Raw genomic sequence first — 17417 nt, forward strand, 5'->3', positions numbered from 1 at the left:
TGCACAGGTTTCTAAAGAAATCTTTTTTGCCCTTAAAGAAAAAAGAGGCATCTCTTGTCGTTTAGAACAAATAACCCTTAACCTCTTCATTTTGTTTCATTTACATGAATGAATAATTGAGAAACTCTTATCTCCACTTTCAGATGTCTACAGTTTTTCTATTTAAAAACATTATGTGAAGTGTTACTATTACATCTGTCCTGCTCTGTGATTGTCTTTTGTGCTTTCACTTAACTCTCCCTGCTCTTTAGCCTCTTAGAATCTTGCTTCTGAAGTTTGAATTTCCTTCCTTTTTTTCTACCAAAATGAGATGCAGAATAAGGCATGGCTTGAAGTCAAAAGTAAATTCCTGTCTTTAAGTTCTAGCAACCGTTACAGGCTCCTTAAGGCCAAAGCCTGCCTATTAGCCACTTGGCTGTGTTGGGTGACTAAATGTTCTAGGAAGGGGCATTGGACTAACTCTAAGAATGTGGAATTTTGATATACTGTTGCCAAAAATTAAAAAAAAATCACTCTGTGTATTAAATATTTGTCTGGCAGGATACTGAAAACCTAAAATATAGCCCACACATACAAACTTGTTGGAAGACAAAATACATTTTTCACCAAGTCAGAGTCTCCTAGTGAGAAAAGCCAAGCTTATTTGGATTTTAAAGTTTTCCTCCCATTTTCCTCTACTGCCAAGCTCCACAGGAACCCCTAATCATGTAGCACTGAAAAGAAAATATTTTCTGCACTTTTAAATAATGTTATTGCTTTCCACTCAGCAGCATTCCAATTTACATATGCAAAGGAAAATAAAAAACTATGAGGAATGGATATTAGCTAGAATGGTATTTAAGGAGGGAATTAAGATGTAATTATAATTGCTTAGAATATGCCCATATATCAGTTTTGCTATCTTTAAAAATATATACAATTCTAAAAGTATATGTTTTTATAAATCTTGTCAGCTTCTTTAATGTATTTTTAAACATTTCCTAAGGGAGGTTTGTTAAATGTTCTGAAATATTTTCTTGCTAAATATTAAATTATATACACATTAAATATTCTAAAATATTTTCCTGTAAAATGTTGCACATGAATGTTTCATCTTTCAAAACTGGTAAAAGCAAGAGCATGTTGCAGAAAGTTAGCTTATAAAACATGTAGATGATACTATAAACAGTATACTCTGGTTATTTACTATAGTACCTGAATCAGCAGAACTCAGGTAATTTCTGCACACAGAAATATGATGGACTAATACAGAAATAGATAAGCCCTTGAAGGGAAAATATAATTTTGAACATTTGAATATTTAGTTAGTAATAGAAGTTCTCCTACTTTGGGTAGAGTGTCAATTATACAATAATCTTTCTACTTAAAATATAGAAGAAGGTATCTGCGGTGGTTCCTTGAATGTGTTCCAGTGTACCTCATACAAATTTGGTATTGATCCAATTGTAAAGTTGGGTTTTTTGTTTTGTTTTGTTTTGTTTTAATTCATGAGAGACACAGAGAGAGGCAGAGACATAGGCAGAAGGAGAAGCAGGCTCCCTGTGGGGAGCCTGACTCAAGACTCAGTCCTAGGACCCTAGGATCACAACCTGAGCCAAAGGCAGACGTTTAACCACTGAGCCACCCAAGTGCCCCATGGTATTGATTCAGTTTTCTTTTTTTACTTTGAAGCCTAGAATCAGATTGGAACTACAAATCATAAAAACTTGTGGATAGAATTTTGTATCAAAATTTTTAAGTTTCGAGGAATCTGAAGAACTGTTCAATTCAATCCTTTAATTTTACACTTGGAGAAACCAAGGCTGAGAAACATAACCTTCTGCTTAAGGTTTTGTAACTGTTTAGTGAAAGAGCTAGAATTAAAAATGAGATTCTCAGACTCTGATTTATCATAATTAATTATGGAGTCTAGACTGGGAGAAAAATGTTCACTAGAAAGAAAAGAGTTAACCTCCCAGTATATTCGAACGTATATATCTATCGACCCATTTGTAAATGAATCAGTCATTTCTGTCAAAATTCATGATAACCCCAAGACCATTCTAAGTCATTAATGCTGTTGGCTCCAGTAATGTAAGTGAAACATTGCTCAAGTAGAAATAGCTGTCTTTCCTTTCTCTGGCATTTCTAAATTATCAATGCCACGTGATTGATATCTCAAAAATACCTTCCAGATGGCTGTACTGTTTACTGAACTCTGCTGGTTCTTCATTCAGACTGGTCAGATAGGATTGGTTTTTGTTTTTAAGGTAAACATGGCTGTTTGCACAAAAATCCATTGTTTTGTTGTACATGTCCATTAAAAAGACTTCATTTTTCAAATGAGTTTGATGAATTCAAACCTTTTTATTTTAGTTTTCTGCCTGTGTAGAATTTCACTTTTAATAAGGGTTGGGGGAAAGTAAAGCAACATCCCTTTCTAAGTTTCTCAAAAAATATCAGGATATCCCTGCAACCAGTACTTTTTCTTCCTTCCCCTACTCAACTCTGTCTGCCCAAAATATTCACAAAAGTGGAGTTGTAAGGCTGGCAAGAGCCATCACCCTTAAAATTTCCCATGAGATCCTCATAGAAGGGATAAATCTTCAGGAACCCCCTCTCCTCCACAGCCTGCCCTAGCGCTCCATCTTTGCTTTTCTGTCTTTGTCACTCATTTCCGTCCCTGAGGTTTAATTGGCCAATTTTGTCATCTTAAAATTCTAATGCTAAACGATTATAAATTCTGTGTTCTGTGAGTAGTTTTGAGGTTTTTCTAACTCTTAATTACAAGCATAATTAATCCTGTGTTTAGAGAGCTATGTATTGCAATGCTTGAACCCTCTGGCACTTTCCCTGGAGGGTTCTCCTTCCAAAAGACCACCAACAAAAGCCTGGACAGTAACGGTGCTTGGAGCACCTTGTCTGTTTCAGACCTGCACCTCCATGTCCTCACAGCAGGGCTATCAGGGAGAGTCATACTGTCTGATTTTACATTTGAGGAGTCTAGAGCCCTCTGAGGTCAGGTGACTGAACCTTTACCCTCCACAGCTTCTCTTGAACACTCAGTTTTGCAGTTCCTGGTACCAGGGAAGTGCTGATCTGCTTTCTGTCACTAGAGATGAGATTGTTTCCCCGCCCCCCCCTAGAATTTTATATAACTAGGAATCGCACAAAATGCACTTTTGGGTCTGGCTTCTCCTCAGCATTTTTTTTTTTTTTTTTTTGAGATTCATCCATTTTGTTGAGCATATCAACACTTTGCTCTTCTTTTACTGCTGGGTAGCACTCCCTTGTATGCCACAGTTTACATATTCATGTGTCCCGGGAATCCTTTCCAGCTTGGGTCAGCATTTCATTTGACGGTTTATGTTATGTGCTATTGTCCTGGATTTGTAAATAATTAGGTTACAATGAGATTATATCTGTTTGTATCTTTGGAGGGAGGGCTGTCATGTTGGACCTTTTATATAAATGTTGGGCAGCCCTGGTAGCTCAGCGGTTTAGCGCCACTTTCAGCCGAGGGCATGATCCTGGGGTCCCGGGATCGAGTCCCATGTCGGGCTCCCTGCATGGAGCCTGCTTCTCCCTCTGCCTGTGTCTCTGCCTCTCTCTCTCTCTCTCTCTCTGTCTCTAATAAACAAATAAAATCTTAAAAAAAAAATGATGTCCTGGCAGATGCTGTCTAATTTCTTCTTGCTGTTTGTGGCTCAGTGTTTCACCTTGGGGTATGAACTGATGAATTTGACAGGGGTGGAGGTTTTTACATTTTCTTTATATTCCTCCGTCTGCTGAGGACAGGAACTGCCGCACACTTACCTTTGTAGTTTGTTGTAGTTATAACAGAAGCAGTAATAATAGGAGATATTTATTGAACACTTAGCATAATAGTTATATGAGGTTGGTGCTATTTTCTTTTTATTGTTTTCACCTAAGAAACAGACACAGAATTTATAGAACTCTTGCTTGTCTTGATTCTGTAGCCCTCCTTTTTAATTCTGCTGCCTCAGTGCTTAATAGTTGTGGAACAAATGAATGAAAGTGCGAAAGAGTAAGGATTGCTTCACAGTTCTCTGGATATGGTGTTAGTTACACAAAAAAATATATATAACTCCATCTGATATGATTCAGTGGTAGTTTTACTCTTCATCATCTTTCCCTCCTCCCAAATAAAGAGCTCCCACAATGCAGCTCTTGATCTCAGGGTCATAAGTTCAAGCCCCATGAGTGTGGAGCCTACTTTAAACAAAACAAAACAAAACAAAACTCCTCATTAAAAAAGGAGGAGTGACTCCCATTTAAGACCCTTATTTATTCATATTCATGTCTATATAAATTCATGCCAAATTATCAGTTTAAAGAAATGAATACAAATTAATATTAAGGACAATCACAGGGAGTTTTTAATAAATGTCAGGATAGCTAATTTAAAAATATACAAGTTTCGGGACACCTGGGTGTCTCATCTCAGTTGGTTCAGCATCTGCCTTTGGCTCAGGTCATGATCCCAAGGATGGAGCCCCATGTCCCCACATTGGGCTCCCTATTTAGTGAGGAGTCTTCTCCCTCTCTCTCTGCCTCTCCCCCTGCTCATGCTTTCTGTCTTTCAAAATACATAATTGAAATCTTAAAAAAAATACAAGTTTCTTAAAATATATATATAAATTTCCTTAAAAACTGATTATAAAAATAACCCCCAACTCTAGAATTACTGTTAAAAAATGAATCCAAGAAAGTTGGTACCCAATTAGAAATATAATTGCTATGAAGTATGATGTTTTCAGTTACTGCACAGATAAAAATTTCTTTCTTTCAACATAGATCTTTTGAGTGACTTATGTGCTATGCATTGGTGTAGGCACTGGATACATAATTGAACACTATGCTATAGTAATTAGGAAAAAATTGAGCTTAGAACACACACACATATGTTTATGCACATATGTAAATTACTAAATAATATGTTGTAGATAAGCCTATTTCTGAAACCAATACCAAAAGATTTTAAGATTATTTAAAGAGAGATATTAAAGTTACTGTGAAAAAAATAAATGATGGTAGGATTGGGGAATTGTGCTTTCAATTTTCTTAAATGTAATAAACAAATACAGCTGATCTTTAGCGATAATATGCTTGTCCTGTATGGCAGACTATTTATTGTTCAGAAACCTTTGCTGCTCCTCTGTGGGGAAGCATTACTTACCTACCCTATCTCAACATCATGCCAAGCCTTAGCTTTGCCTTAGCTAATGAAATATGAGTGGAAATGATTTATGTTTACTTATGAGCTGAAGCTTTGAATGAGAACATAGTATCCCACATTCTCTTTTCTTCTCTACTCTGAATATGCTTCTTCCTCACTGTAAAGTTGTAAAGTCTGAAATAAAAATGACCTGTAGGGACGCCTGGGTGGCTCAGTGGTTGAGTGTCTGCGTTCGGCTGAGGGCATGATCCCTGGAGTCCTGGGATCAAGTCCCACATTGGGCTCCCTGCATGGAGCCTGGTTCTCCTCCCTTTGTCTATATCTCTGCCTCCCTCTCTCTGTCTCTCCTGAATAAATAAATAAATAAAATCTTTAAAAAATTAAAAAAGTAAAATAAAAATGACCTGTAAGTTAAGCTATAGTCAACCCTTGTTTGACATATAACATGAGCAAGAAAAAAAACTTTTGTTGTTGAAAGCCATTGAAATTTTATTGCAGCAACATAACCTAGTCTAGTGGTTGTCAAACTTGAGCATGCATTAGAAACATCTGAAGATTTTGTTAAACCTCAATTGTACAAGTTTTACAGATTATTGGGCCCCATGCTCAAAGTTTCTGAATTCAGTAGGTCTGGGGTGGGGACCAGGAATTGCATTTCTAACCAGTTACTATCTGATGCTGAGGTGTTTCAGAAACCACACTTTGAGAACTAACCTTTCCTGATACTGCCTGTTAGTTCATATTTTTGAATACTCTGATTACTTAATAGATGTGATAGCACCAGTGCAGAATATTTCCCAACTTCCTTAGTAAAGAAGTAAACTCTATAAACTACTCCTTCAATTTCTGGAACATGGACACACAAAATGTCATAAGAAACCCTAAATTTGGTAGAGTGGATTAGATGACCATGGAAATTACTATCATATTAGGTAAAAAAAAAAAAAAAAAGTAGCTGAAAAGATACAAAGAACAAAGAGAGTTTGAGAAAGAAGCAGTCACATCTAATTACGGGAGAAAAATGCCATCCTGATGGACTTAGTAGGAATTCTCTTTAAAGAGGAGGATGGTTAAAGAGGTCATTGCATATGGAAGGACTGTGTGGATGACCACAGTGAGAGAGGTGAGAAAGTGTGAAATGCATCTGAATGCAACTATTGATAGAGTTTGCTACTGAGAGACAGATGAGGGAGAGTCTCTTTCAGAAGTCCACTTTCTTACTTGGTCTGTAATAAAACACAAGCTTCAGTTCAGTACTATTTTTTGTATTAATGTCTGGGATTGAGATGCTTTGGGAATTTATGTTGCTAAAGGTGGCAAATCTAATACCAAGGGTAGGCCTTATGATTGTTCAGGAAGTCCTAGAGAGATTGCTGTGAATAATAGCTATTGTGAAGAGGAAGTGGGTGAGAGAAGCCAGCATGTAGTGCTGACCAAAGGACACTCTCCAGTAAGTTAGGTTTACCTGGAAGACATTTGGATGTGAGGAAATGGAAGTTGGTTCCATGCGCTTCTGTCCTAAAGTCTTTGCGTAGGACCAATTGGAAGAGCGTTGCTCTCTCCCATCATTCACATGTTTGTGGTTTGTCTTCTATGGCCCAAGGTCCCACTGCTTCTCTGTGATAGTTCTCCTCCACAGGGAGAACTCAGAAGACAGAAAGGCAGTTGACAGGGATATAGAATGATTTTACTATCATGTGAGGGTGTCTAAGAACAGTTTTCAGGCAGATCACTCAACCTCTCTGGGCCTTGGTTTCTTAATCTGTAAAATAGAATTCTCCCAGGTTCCAATATTCCATTTTTCGAATACTTCCGGCCAATAAAATACCATTACGTGTTAACCTGACCAATTTCTATTATACATACCACAAATTAAGTTCATAATCTTTGAGATGCCTGAAGTAAGCTGCAGTATTTGAAATGAATGTTTTTCTTTTAGAGTTAGGATGCTCTATAGTGCTCAGTTAATCAGAAAATAGTTTTCTAAAAGCTTCCAAAATGTTGTTTTTGCTTGGATATTGCTTGGATATTTTCCATACCCATAGGTATGTATTTTATTTATTTTAGATTTGAACTTTGATAAAAAGCATATGACCTAATGTTACAGTTTCAAATAGCTGTTCATTTTGTTCAATTTGAAAACCAATTGCCATTATTATTTTAGTGACATAGATACCAACATGCTTTTGAAAACAAATTAATGTTGATTCAAAGATTCTATATAATTGAAAACATTTGTTTTAATCTCTTTCACAAGCATTTAGGGGAAGAAAATGAAAATCCTTGCCAGTCTTGAGGTCTTTAAAAAAAATAGATCGGTTCAGAATTGTGGTTATAATTTCATTTAATGTAAATAATTTGTGGCCATAGTAATGCCATGATCTTAGGAAACTTGCTAAGTTTTTCCTTGGATTTGCATAAAACACCAATTTGATATTAAATTTGGTTTTTGCCTCTAGTTAATTTGTCAAGTCTAAACATATGCCATTTCCTCAGCAACTGCAAACAGACCTTTCAGGGTTAGGTCCAGTACAACTCAGATCTACTCCTTTTACAAGTATTTTGAAGGTTGACTAGTTTTGTTGTTACTAATTCATTTTGGTAGGGAAATTCATCCTAATTAACATTTCTTTTAGAAACATTCTGAAGGTGGGAGGCCTGGTTGGCTCAGTGGTTGAGCGCCTGCCTTGGGCCCAGGGCGTGATCCTGGAGTCCCGGGATCTGATGAGTCCCACATCGGGCTCCCTGCATGGAGCCTGCTTCTCCCTCTGCCTGTGTCTCTGCCTCTCTCTCTATCTCTCTCTGTCTCTCATGAATGAATGAATGAATGAATGAATGAATGAATAAATAAATAAATAAATAAATAAATAAATAAAATCTTAAAAAAAAAAGAATTATCAATGTATTCAACTATTTTAAATTGAGTTTCTTTCTTTATTTATTTAATTTATTGCCAGTCTGTTAGCATCTTTAATTACAGTTTTGCATATACTACTTTTCTCAAGTCAAATAGTTTAAGGAGATAAAGAAAAAGGCTACACTAAAGAAATTTAAAGCTGAATTATAAAGCACAGTAGAGTAAACTAAGCTCTTGAAAAGCATTAGGGATGCAAAAATTGTATGTCATGAAAAAAAGAAATTTTGTCATAACTTTTAGTCCAGGTTATTTTTATTTTTATGGCAGACATACACAGAGCTTTGCATACCTGTTTTTTTTATGGTCAGAAGTGGCATATAATTTATTTTGCCTTCCTCAAGAGATCAGTAGTACAGTGTCTCTTGTGTATTATGTGCCCAATAAATAAATGACTGTTGATCGAATAAAGATAGGTGATGTGCCATTAATCAATATTTGAGTTTCCTTCTAATCAGTTGAATGATTAAAAAATGGAAAAAAGATCTCAGAAGTTGATACTTAATGCATGTTTCGTCTTCTTTTTTTTTTTTAAGTCCCCATAGTCACCTAATTATCCATGTTCATTGGGAACAGGGTTTCAGAAAGTTCTAATCTAACCTGTCTCTTTTTTTTTTTTAAAGATAAATTTTTTTTTTTAATTTTTATTTATTTATGATAGTCACAGAGAGAGAGAGAGGCAGAGACACAGGCGGAGGGAGAAGCAGGCTCCATGCACCGGGAGCCTGATGTGGGATTCGATCCCGGGTCTCCAGGATCGCGCCCTGGGCCAAAGGCAGGTGCCAAACCACTGCGCCACCCAGGGATCCCTAACCTGTCTCTTTTAGTTAGTAATTTTATGCCTTCTAGCAAAACTTTTACAGCAGTATTAGTGAAATTGACTACTTTGCGTTTACATTTTCTGCCATTGTGTCAGTGTGAGACAAAGATGAATAACTTTTGCACTGTTTAATCTGTTCTTAAGATTCAAGTATTGATGTTTTAAATTAAACTGTATAAATAATATATAAATGTATACCTGTAAAAATTAGTTTAGTAATATATAGTGAGTAAAAGGTTATGTTCTTTTCATGCATCTTAACCCATTCTACTTCATTAAGGTAGCCTATTATCAAGTGTTTCGGATATATCCTTTTGACCACTTTCTATAGCATTTTATATGTATATACTAAACAACATTTTACATTTTGTCATTAATTATATTTTAGCATTGATATTAATATAGCCAACAATGTAACATTTAATCATTATTGAAATTATATCTATAGAATTCCTTCTTTTACTTGACAGTGTGTCTTATCAGGTCTTTCTATCACAGTGTATTATTCATCTACCCCAATAGTTAGTCTTGTAATCTTGCTGTTGAAAAAGAAAAGGTTCCCTTTGAGCCTTTGCAGAAATAAGTTCCATATCAGTATTACCAAACAATAAGCAAGTGTAATAATATTAGTGGCAGGCCAGTAATCTCAAGGCAAATTCAGGGTTTTGTTGTACGGCTTAAAAAAAGTTTTTTTTTATTTTTGATGTTGGTGAGATAATCTCTTTAGGCTATTAGTGACTTAGAATAATTCATTTTAGTTTTCTTTTCTGATTTCTAATAACACTCACTTTAAATAAAATGATAAAATAATTGGTTAGAATTTCAGAATTAGAAGATGTCGAATCAATCAACTATGAAGGTAATTTATTTCCAGGCTCTCATGTAACAGATGACAAAATTAATCCCTAAAATTAAATGGTTTGCTCCAGGTTGATAGTGAAGTTATGACTTTGAATCGTTCAAATCAAGAGTCTTAACACTGTACTGTGCATTGTCTTCAAGAAATGTTTTAAACATTTAAAAAGTACTACATCTAATTATATCCCATTATGTTTACCAAATTAAAACTGCGTAGATTTAATAAAAGAAAGTAGGAAACAAAATAGTTTTCATTGTTTCATAATAGAGAACATATAATGATATAACACATTTATATATCAGATTTTAATGTTGATGTCAAATGGTAGAGAGTTCATAAAGATTTCATAACTATATAGAATGATAGGAACAGAAACATCAACTATAATGAAAAACTAATATTATTCACTTGTGTGAATTTAATGCAGTATAACTAAGATTAGCAATATTTTGTATGTCTGTAAATGTATTTTTAAGGGAAAACCTAACTTATGTGTGATGATAAATCACATTACAAAGCTATCAACTGTTCCAAAAATGGTTTACTACTGACATCTGCTGGTGTAATGTGGTAATAAAGATAAAAGTATCTCCTGGAAGTAATTTCATGGAAATTAAGTGTGAGACAAAGAATCTTTGTGGGCAAAATTGTTTTTTTCAACTATCATTTACACTTACAATTTAAAAAAATATGCTTTTGGGTTCCTTCTCCCATTGGCATTTGACCAAGTGTATTATTCTGAAAACAATATTAAACTTTATCCTTTTTATCCACGGTATGAAATTCTAACCAGAACCTCTAGCATTAGTTGTGTATCACCTAAGTTGTTTGATATGATCCTGCAATTTTTCCCCTCCTCTTTCCTGAACCTTACACATAACCTTGCAAATGCAGAGATTCGGTAACTATGTTTGAGTCATACTATTTATCCCATTTATTTGGTAACTGTAATAGAAAAGTCTGTTTGTACATGACTTATATGCATTAAATTTATGCACACTCAAAAATTAAAATGAGATTTTATATTAAACAAGGATTTCCTTATGAAGAGAAATGACTCTGGGGTTTTTTCCTCCCCTCCAGAACAGATGTTCTGCACTATAAAATATGGAGGAATAAAATACACTCAGTCCTGTATATTTTTTCTATTGGCACTTATTTCCTAGGTGATTGTATCTAGTCCTATGGATTTCAGTTACACTTATAAGTGAATCACACCTCTTGATCCCCAAACCTGTACAGCAGCTCCTGGCTTCATTAACATTTCCTTTCATAGATTACATTCATCTCAAACTTATCATGTTCAAAATAAAACTTTTATTTTTCTCCCCAAACCTGTCCCTCTTGTAGTCTTCCTCACTTCAGAAAATGGACATTTTACCCTTCTGTTTGTTCCAATCAAAAATATTTTAATAATCTGTAAATTTTCTCTTTCTCTTGGACTCCACATTCAAACCATCAAGAAATTCCACCAACTCTGCTTTTGAAGTGCACTTTTGATAAGTCTTAACCACTTATCTCTACCTCTACTCTACTGCCTAATGATCTGGTCAAGCCACAGTCATCTTTTAGGGGGGCCTAATTAGCCTCCTTGCTGTTAACCTTGCCTTCCTGTAGTTCCTTTTCCAATGAGGGGCCAGAGATTATGTTAAATTTATGACAGGTCTTTGTCACTCTTCTGCTGAGAACCATCCAGAGTTGTTTTTCCCATGGCTAAAGGGTCTACAAGGATTGTAGTAGACCACTCCTCTCCACCACTAGTACTGTGACCTCCTCCTGCTCTGCTCCGTTACAGTAATCTACTTCTGTGATCTCCTTCCATGCCGCACGAACTCCTCATCAGGGACTTTCTACCTGTTCTTCCTTCAGATAGATACTCGTCCCTTGTTTCTCTAAGGCTGCTGATCACATCATCCAATTTCACCTTCTTGGAGAGGCCCTTCTGAACCACACGCTGTAAAATAAGAAGGCCCAACCCCATCTCTTTCTCCTCTTCCCCTGCCTCATGTTTTGCCACAGCAATTTTCACCACCTGATGTATTCACTTGTTTTGTCGTACCTTTCCCTGACCTAGAATGTCAGCTGTATGGAAACAGATTCTCTGTTGTCTGCTGTTAACTTCCTTAGAACTAAAACTAGTGCTTACACATAGTAGGCAGTCGGTCAGTATTTGTTGAGTAAATCAGTGAGCCTTAATACATGAATGGAGAAAGTAATTTGATTTGCATTATAATAACTGAATCCATTAAATAGTGAGGCACCTTCTAAGGGGATCTTTTCTGTATAAAGCTTTCTGTGCATACCATACTTCTTACATTTAACTCAGATTATGATAGTGTTTCATAGTTAGGCTAAGGCTCAGACAGTATTCTTGGTATAAAGATGCGGGGCGATATTACTATTTTAAAGATTCTTCTTGGGGGAATAATTACTTTTTTGTTCTTTTGACATAGACATCTGACCCTCAATTACATTAACAGACCTTATACACATGAATGGAAAGAAGAATAGCCCCTTTTGAATTCAAGCTAAGACTTTATCAATATGAAGTGCTTCCCACAGGGTTTTGGTGAAAGAACCAAACTTCCATCATAATGAAATTGCAAATTCATTTGTACATGCCCTTTTTTATTTGAAAGCTACTTTTTGATGTTTGGTCTGCAATTAGATTTATTGTTTAAGGTCACAAATATGCAATCATGACTAGACCTAGTTGTCAGAACCCTTTATCTATTCAGCATTGCACAAAGATAAATGGCTATCTTTTAACAATAACATACCAAAGCCAAAATTTGTTCCCATTTGTATATAATTTTTAATCAATCTGCTGCTTTTTGTTTTCCAGTCAATAGATGCCTAGCCTACCCCCTCACCCCCCACCTACCTAGAAATTGCCAAATTATGGGTTTTAAATTACTGAGAAACACTTTCTTCAGATGGAAAAAGATAAGTTTAAGAAGGTTAATGCTATAATTTTCCCATGCATATTTTTAGCCCAACATATGAATTCTTTTGCCTTTACCCTCATTCTGTGTGGGGTGAATAATTATGTAGTATGTTTGCTAAATTCTGTGATTACATTTCTCGCGGTCTACAGGACCATGAAGTAGATAATTTTGCTTAATTACAATGAATTCTTAAGTGTTTTAAAAGATCTCTGTACACACAAATTAAATTCTTTTCTGAGATTCTATGTGTCCTCCAGTAAAAATGTCTATATTTACACTTGTTAAGATAGGAAATGCATAAAAACATAAGAAATCTGTGTTACCTTTCATACAAAAGGTATACTGAGAGAATTGCCCAATTAGATTTGAGGCTGTACTTTTTCTCCAAGAATGTCCAGTGTCTAAAATTAACATACATTTGAGCATCATTGTATCACCAATCTCTACAGTTTCTCCAAAGGATTCTGATACTAAGTATCCAACAATTCTTTAGTAACTTTATCATACTTGTAAAACAGGCCACTAAGAGTAGCATAGTAATGTCCCCATTTTAAAATCTTGTTTAAAAATTTTTTTTCTTCATTGTCATGCAATTTGAACCTTCCCCCTAACTAAAAGGAATACACTGTTTCAGAAGGAGGTGTAAGAGAAAACCACAGCTGTTAAGTCAGAGGAACTTTTAAAATTTTTTCCTGAACTCTAACTACTCATTATTTTGTGACCTCTTGGTAGTTGCTGCATTTTGGAAGAGCCTCTACCCAGCTATGGAATAGAGAAATACCTACTCATAGAGGTGTGAAATAGTTAAATGAGACAACACATATGAAGTGCCCAAAACAATGCCCAGCAACAGTAAATACCCAATAAAAATTATTTGAACTCCTGCATCTGTACCCCCCTCCCACCCCCACCGAACTCACGCTGTTGCTCATGCTATGTTATCTGTTCTGATTGGACTTACTCAGAAGTTAAAACTCTTGAACTAAACTTGAAGCCTTTTTGTGCCTGCCGACTCTACATTGCTCTGCATTCACTGAATTAATAAGTAAGAAGTCAGAACCTTGAATTGACCTATTCATAATACCCAGCAGGTGTATATGGCCTTTTCTTCTCAACAAATTGCTCCCCAGGGATTGGGCAAAATGAATATTCTACTCCCAGCCTTCATTTTAAGTCCACATAGAACCTTTTAGAAGATACACTTAAATCTCTCTTTGACCTGGAAATATTAGAGTTGAGCCTTAAATGTTGATTTGACATAGGAAATTTTAATCATCCTGTGTAAGATGGCTTGCTTCATTCTTTGTTGCATTTGTACTGCTCAGATCACTGTCCTAAAAGAATTTCACGTTTTAAAAACAGTTTCAGAAAAAATTTTAATAGCTACTTAGTATACTACTCCATATCTTAAAGATTGTCACTTTATCATTTTTATTATTTTAGGTGCAAAGATGGTTTGAAAGGATTTACATTCTCTGCTCTTAGGTAAGTAGTATATTTTATTTAATTTTTTAAAAAAGTAATGTCACTTGTACATAATTACAGTAAATGTTTATCGACTCAGTTTTCTAGCTGAAAGTAATGGCAGAAATCACATTTTTATGATATTTTGTTAAAAGAATAATTTATTGGATTTCTTTTCCCTTAAAAATCAGTCAATCAACAACTATTTGGGGGACCTATTGTAGGTCCCATATCATATCACTGGGTGTTAGGAAAGAATTATAAGAACTCTCTCTTCAAGGAGCATTAGAAAGCCAAAGCTACATATGAACAATTACTGCAAAATTAAGTACTGAATTGTGTAGTACCACATTATAGGCTTCATTAGGACAGGACTCATGTCAGACACATTTTAGATCATAAGCTTCATTAGAGTCACTAGAATCTGCTTTTCACCCTGTACTCCATCTCTTATCATAGTTACTGCCAGATGGTCATAGATACTGCAGGAACATTGGTTAGCAGCACTAGCATTGTATTTATTAGGTCACCAAGATTTTCACATGGATTAGGAAATTTTCACAACAGTTCTGTGAGATGGATATTTTTATGACCATGTGACATGAAGGAGAAATTAAGGCTTAGAAGAATACTTGACTAATTTAATGTCACATAGTGACTTCATATACTTACTTGAAACTTAATGCCTTTCCAGTTTATATCATAAATGTTCCTATTTTATTCTCCTAAGTACATATAGTAGATGCCTAGTGAAGACTAGGTATGTAGTATTTATTATAAGTATAGGAGGGAAAAACTAGGGTAGGCTTCGATACACTAGGAAAAGATTTCATATGACTATCTTATTGGATTATTCTGTGGATCAAATTAGTTAATGCATGAAAAGTGTTTAGAAATGTGCATGGCACTTAGTGCTCAAGAAATGTTGACTGTTATTGTTGCTAGTATTCTTATGGGGATAAGCCTTAAACTGCACTTGAAGGATAGCTTTAGAGAACCAGAAGGGAAAAGGAAGAACCTTCTGGGTAGATGTGAATAATGTTAGCAAAAGCATGAAAATTATAAACATGAAACATGAGATAAAAGTGGGAAAATCAACTTAATTGGTATGACAAATTTGTATTAGGGCCTGTAAAGGTTTTATTTTTAATAATGGTCAGAGCAGGGCAGGAAGACCTAAACAAACAAACAAACAAAAAAGACAAATTTGAACTTGATAAGATTGGCAGTAGAGAGTGACCAAAGAGTTTTGAGCAGAGTAGTTGACATTGTTTCAGAAAGATAAGTCTGACCACAGTATTTGGGACACTGTAAAAGAGAATCAGAAGGAAGAAAGATGAAATGATAAGGACTGAGATTTGGGCAATAGTGGAGGATTAAGAGAAAGAGGCAAAGTTTAGACTTGGCATAGAAGGAAATGAAGACCTACAGACTAATATTTTCCTTCTTCCCTTTCTCCTCCAATTCTTGCTATGAGCCAAGTATTGAAACCTAAGTACCTGGAAAAAAAGGTGTTATTAATAGAAAATCAGGTGGTATTCAAGGAAACTAGCTCACCCCACCCCATGTTGACAATAGATATCACTCACATCCATGTAAAAAAACTAGAAAACAATCCAAAGACAGGCAGAACAAACTCCACAACTAAACGTAGAAAAGAAGCTGCATCTGAGAGGTTAGAAAGGGTAGAAACAGTGATTGCGAGCTGCCCACAGGAGGGAGGGAGCTGCAGATGTAGAGAGGGAAAAGAAACAGTTTCTCATACTGGGGAGCCCAAACTGGAAGACAAATTCCTATCACATCTGGCTTTGAAAACCGGATGGGCTGAATTCCATGAGTTTGTATAACGACCAGGATTTGGAGCCTGGAGCTTAAAAAGTCAGCTGACTCAGTACTGAGCAAGATGGGAGAGTGAGTGATATTTGGGTCCTGCCCTTAAAGAGACAGCAGCCCATGGAGAGGCAACATAGAAATGACAGTTTGCACAGTGCCTGGGACAACCAGGAGGAAGATCTCTTTATACTTATTTCTAGTGTATTGTGGGACTTCTCTGGGAACAAAGGAGCTGACAGGCATCATTTTCCTCCTCTATTGCCCAGAACAAATGCAGGGCCACCTGTGGGAGATACTGCACAGACACTTGCTACCTAACCTTTTAGCAGAGTGCCTTGCACATGCATTCTGCTGGGGACTGGCCCACTCCGAGCCTGCTGACCTCGGTCCTGGGCTCAGGGCACATTTTGCTAATCTCACCCTCAAGACCCTCAAGCCCTCTTGTAGTCTTGCCTCTTTAGATCTTGCAGCTTGTCTCTCACTAACACCACAAAGAGCAAGCAAAGCCCACAACAAGCAGAGTGAGTGAAGATGTCTGGACTGAAAGAAAAAGCAACCAGACACAACAGCAGGGCACAACACAAACAGGAGATTCTCCTGAAGTACCAGGTTCTGGTGAATATGGGACACTAAACTGCAAGGCACTAGAGAACCTCTTCTTTATAAGCTGCTACTTTCAAGAGCAGTAGGTGTAGTTGATTTTCCTAAACACAGAAACTGACGGAGAGAGATAGACAAAATGAAGAAACAGAGGAATATGTCCCAAATGAAAGAACAGGACAAAATCACAGCAGATTAAGTGAAATAGAAATGAGTATGCTTTATAGAGAATTTAAATTAGTGATCATAAAGATACTCACTGGACTTTCAGAAAAGGGTGGAGGACATCAGTGAAACCCTTGAGAAAGAGATAAAAACATAACAGAGATAAAGAACTCAATAAATGGGGGATCCCTGGGTGGCTCAGCGGTTTAGTGCCTGCCTTTGGCCCAGAGCGTGGTCTTGGAGTCCAGGGATCGAGTCCTGCATTGGGCTCCCTGAATGGAGCCTGCTTCTCCCTCTGCCTGTGTCTCTGCATGTGTCTCTCTCTGTGTCTCTCATGAATAAATAAATAAATCTTAAAAAAAAAAGAGTTCAATAAATGAAATTAAAAATACAACAGATGCAAAGGAACCTATAAGTGACCTGGAGGATAGCATAATGGAAAGCAATCAAGCTGAATAGGTGAGAGACAAATACTGCATAATGAGAATAGACTTAAAATATTCAGTGACTCCATCCATCATAATAACATTCACATTATAGGAATCTCAGAAGGAGAAGAGAGAGAAAGGGGGGCAGAAAATGTATTTGAAGAAGTAATAGCTGAAAGCTTCTCAAATCTTGGTAGGGAAACAGGG

The 17417-nt window shown here is 36.1% G+C and overlaps 1 protein-coding gene across 1 annotated transcript in view; it reads left to right on the plus strand.

Annotated features, from left to right (window-relative positions):
- Positions 1–17417, plus strand: part of TMEM135 (transmembrane protein 135) — a 224548-nt gene that overhangs the window by 182669 nt on the left and 24462 nt on the right. The window contains exon 7 of the mRNA XM_026015215.2: positions 14164–14205. Coding sequence (XP_025871000.1) covers positions 14164–14205 — 42 coding nt within the window. The remainder of the gene's footprint in view (positions 1–14163; positions 14206–17417) is intronic.

Source organism: Vulpes vulpes, chromosome 11 (genome assembly GCF_048418805.1).
Source record: "Vulpes vulpes isolate BD-2025 chromosome 11, VulVul3, whole genome shotgun sequence".
NCBI classification, from domain to species: domain Eukaryota; kingdom Metazoa; phylum Chordata; class Mammalia; order Carnivora; family Canidae; genus Vulpes; species Vulpes vulpes.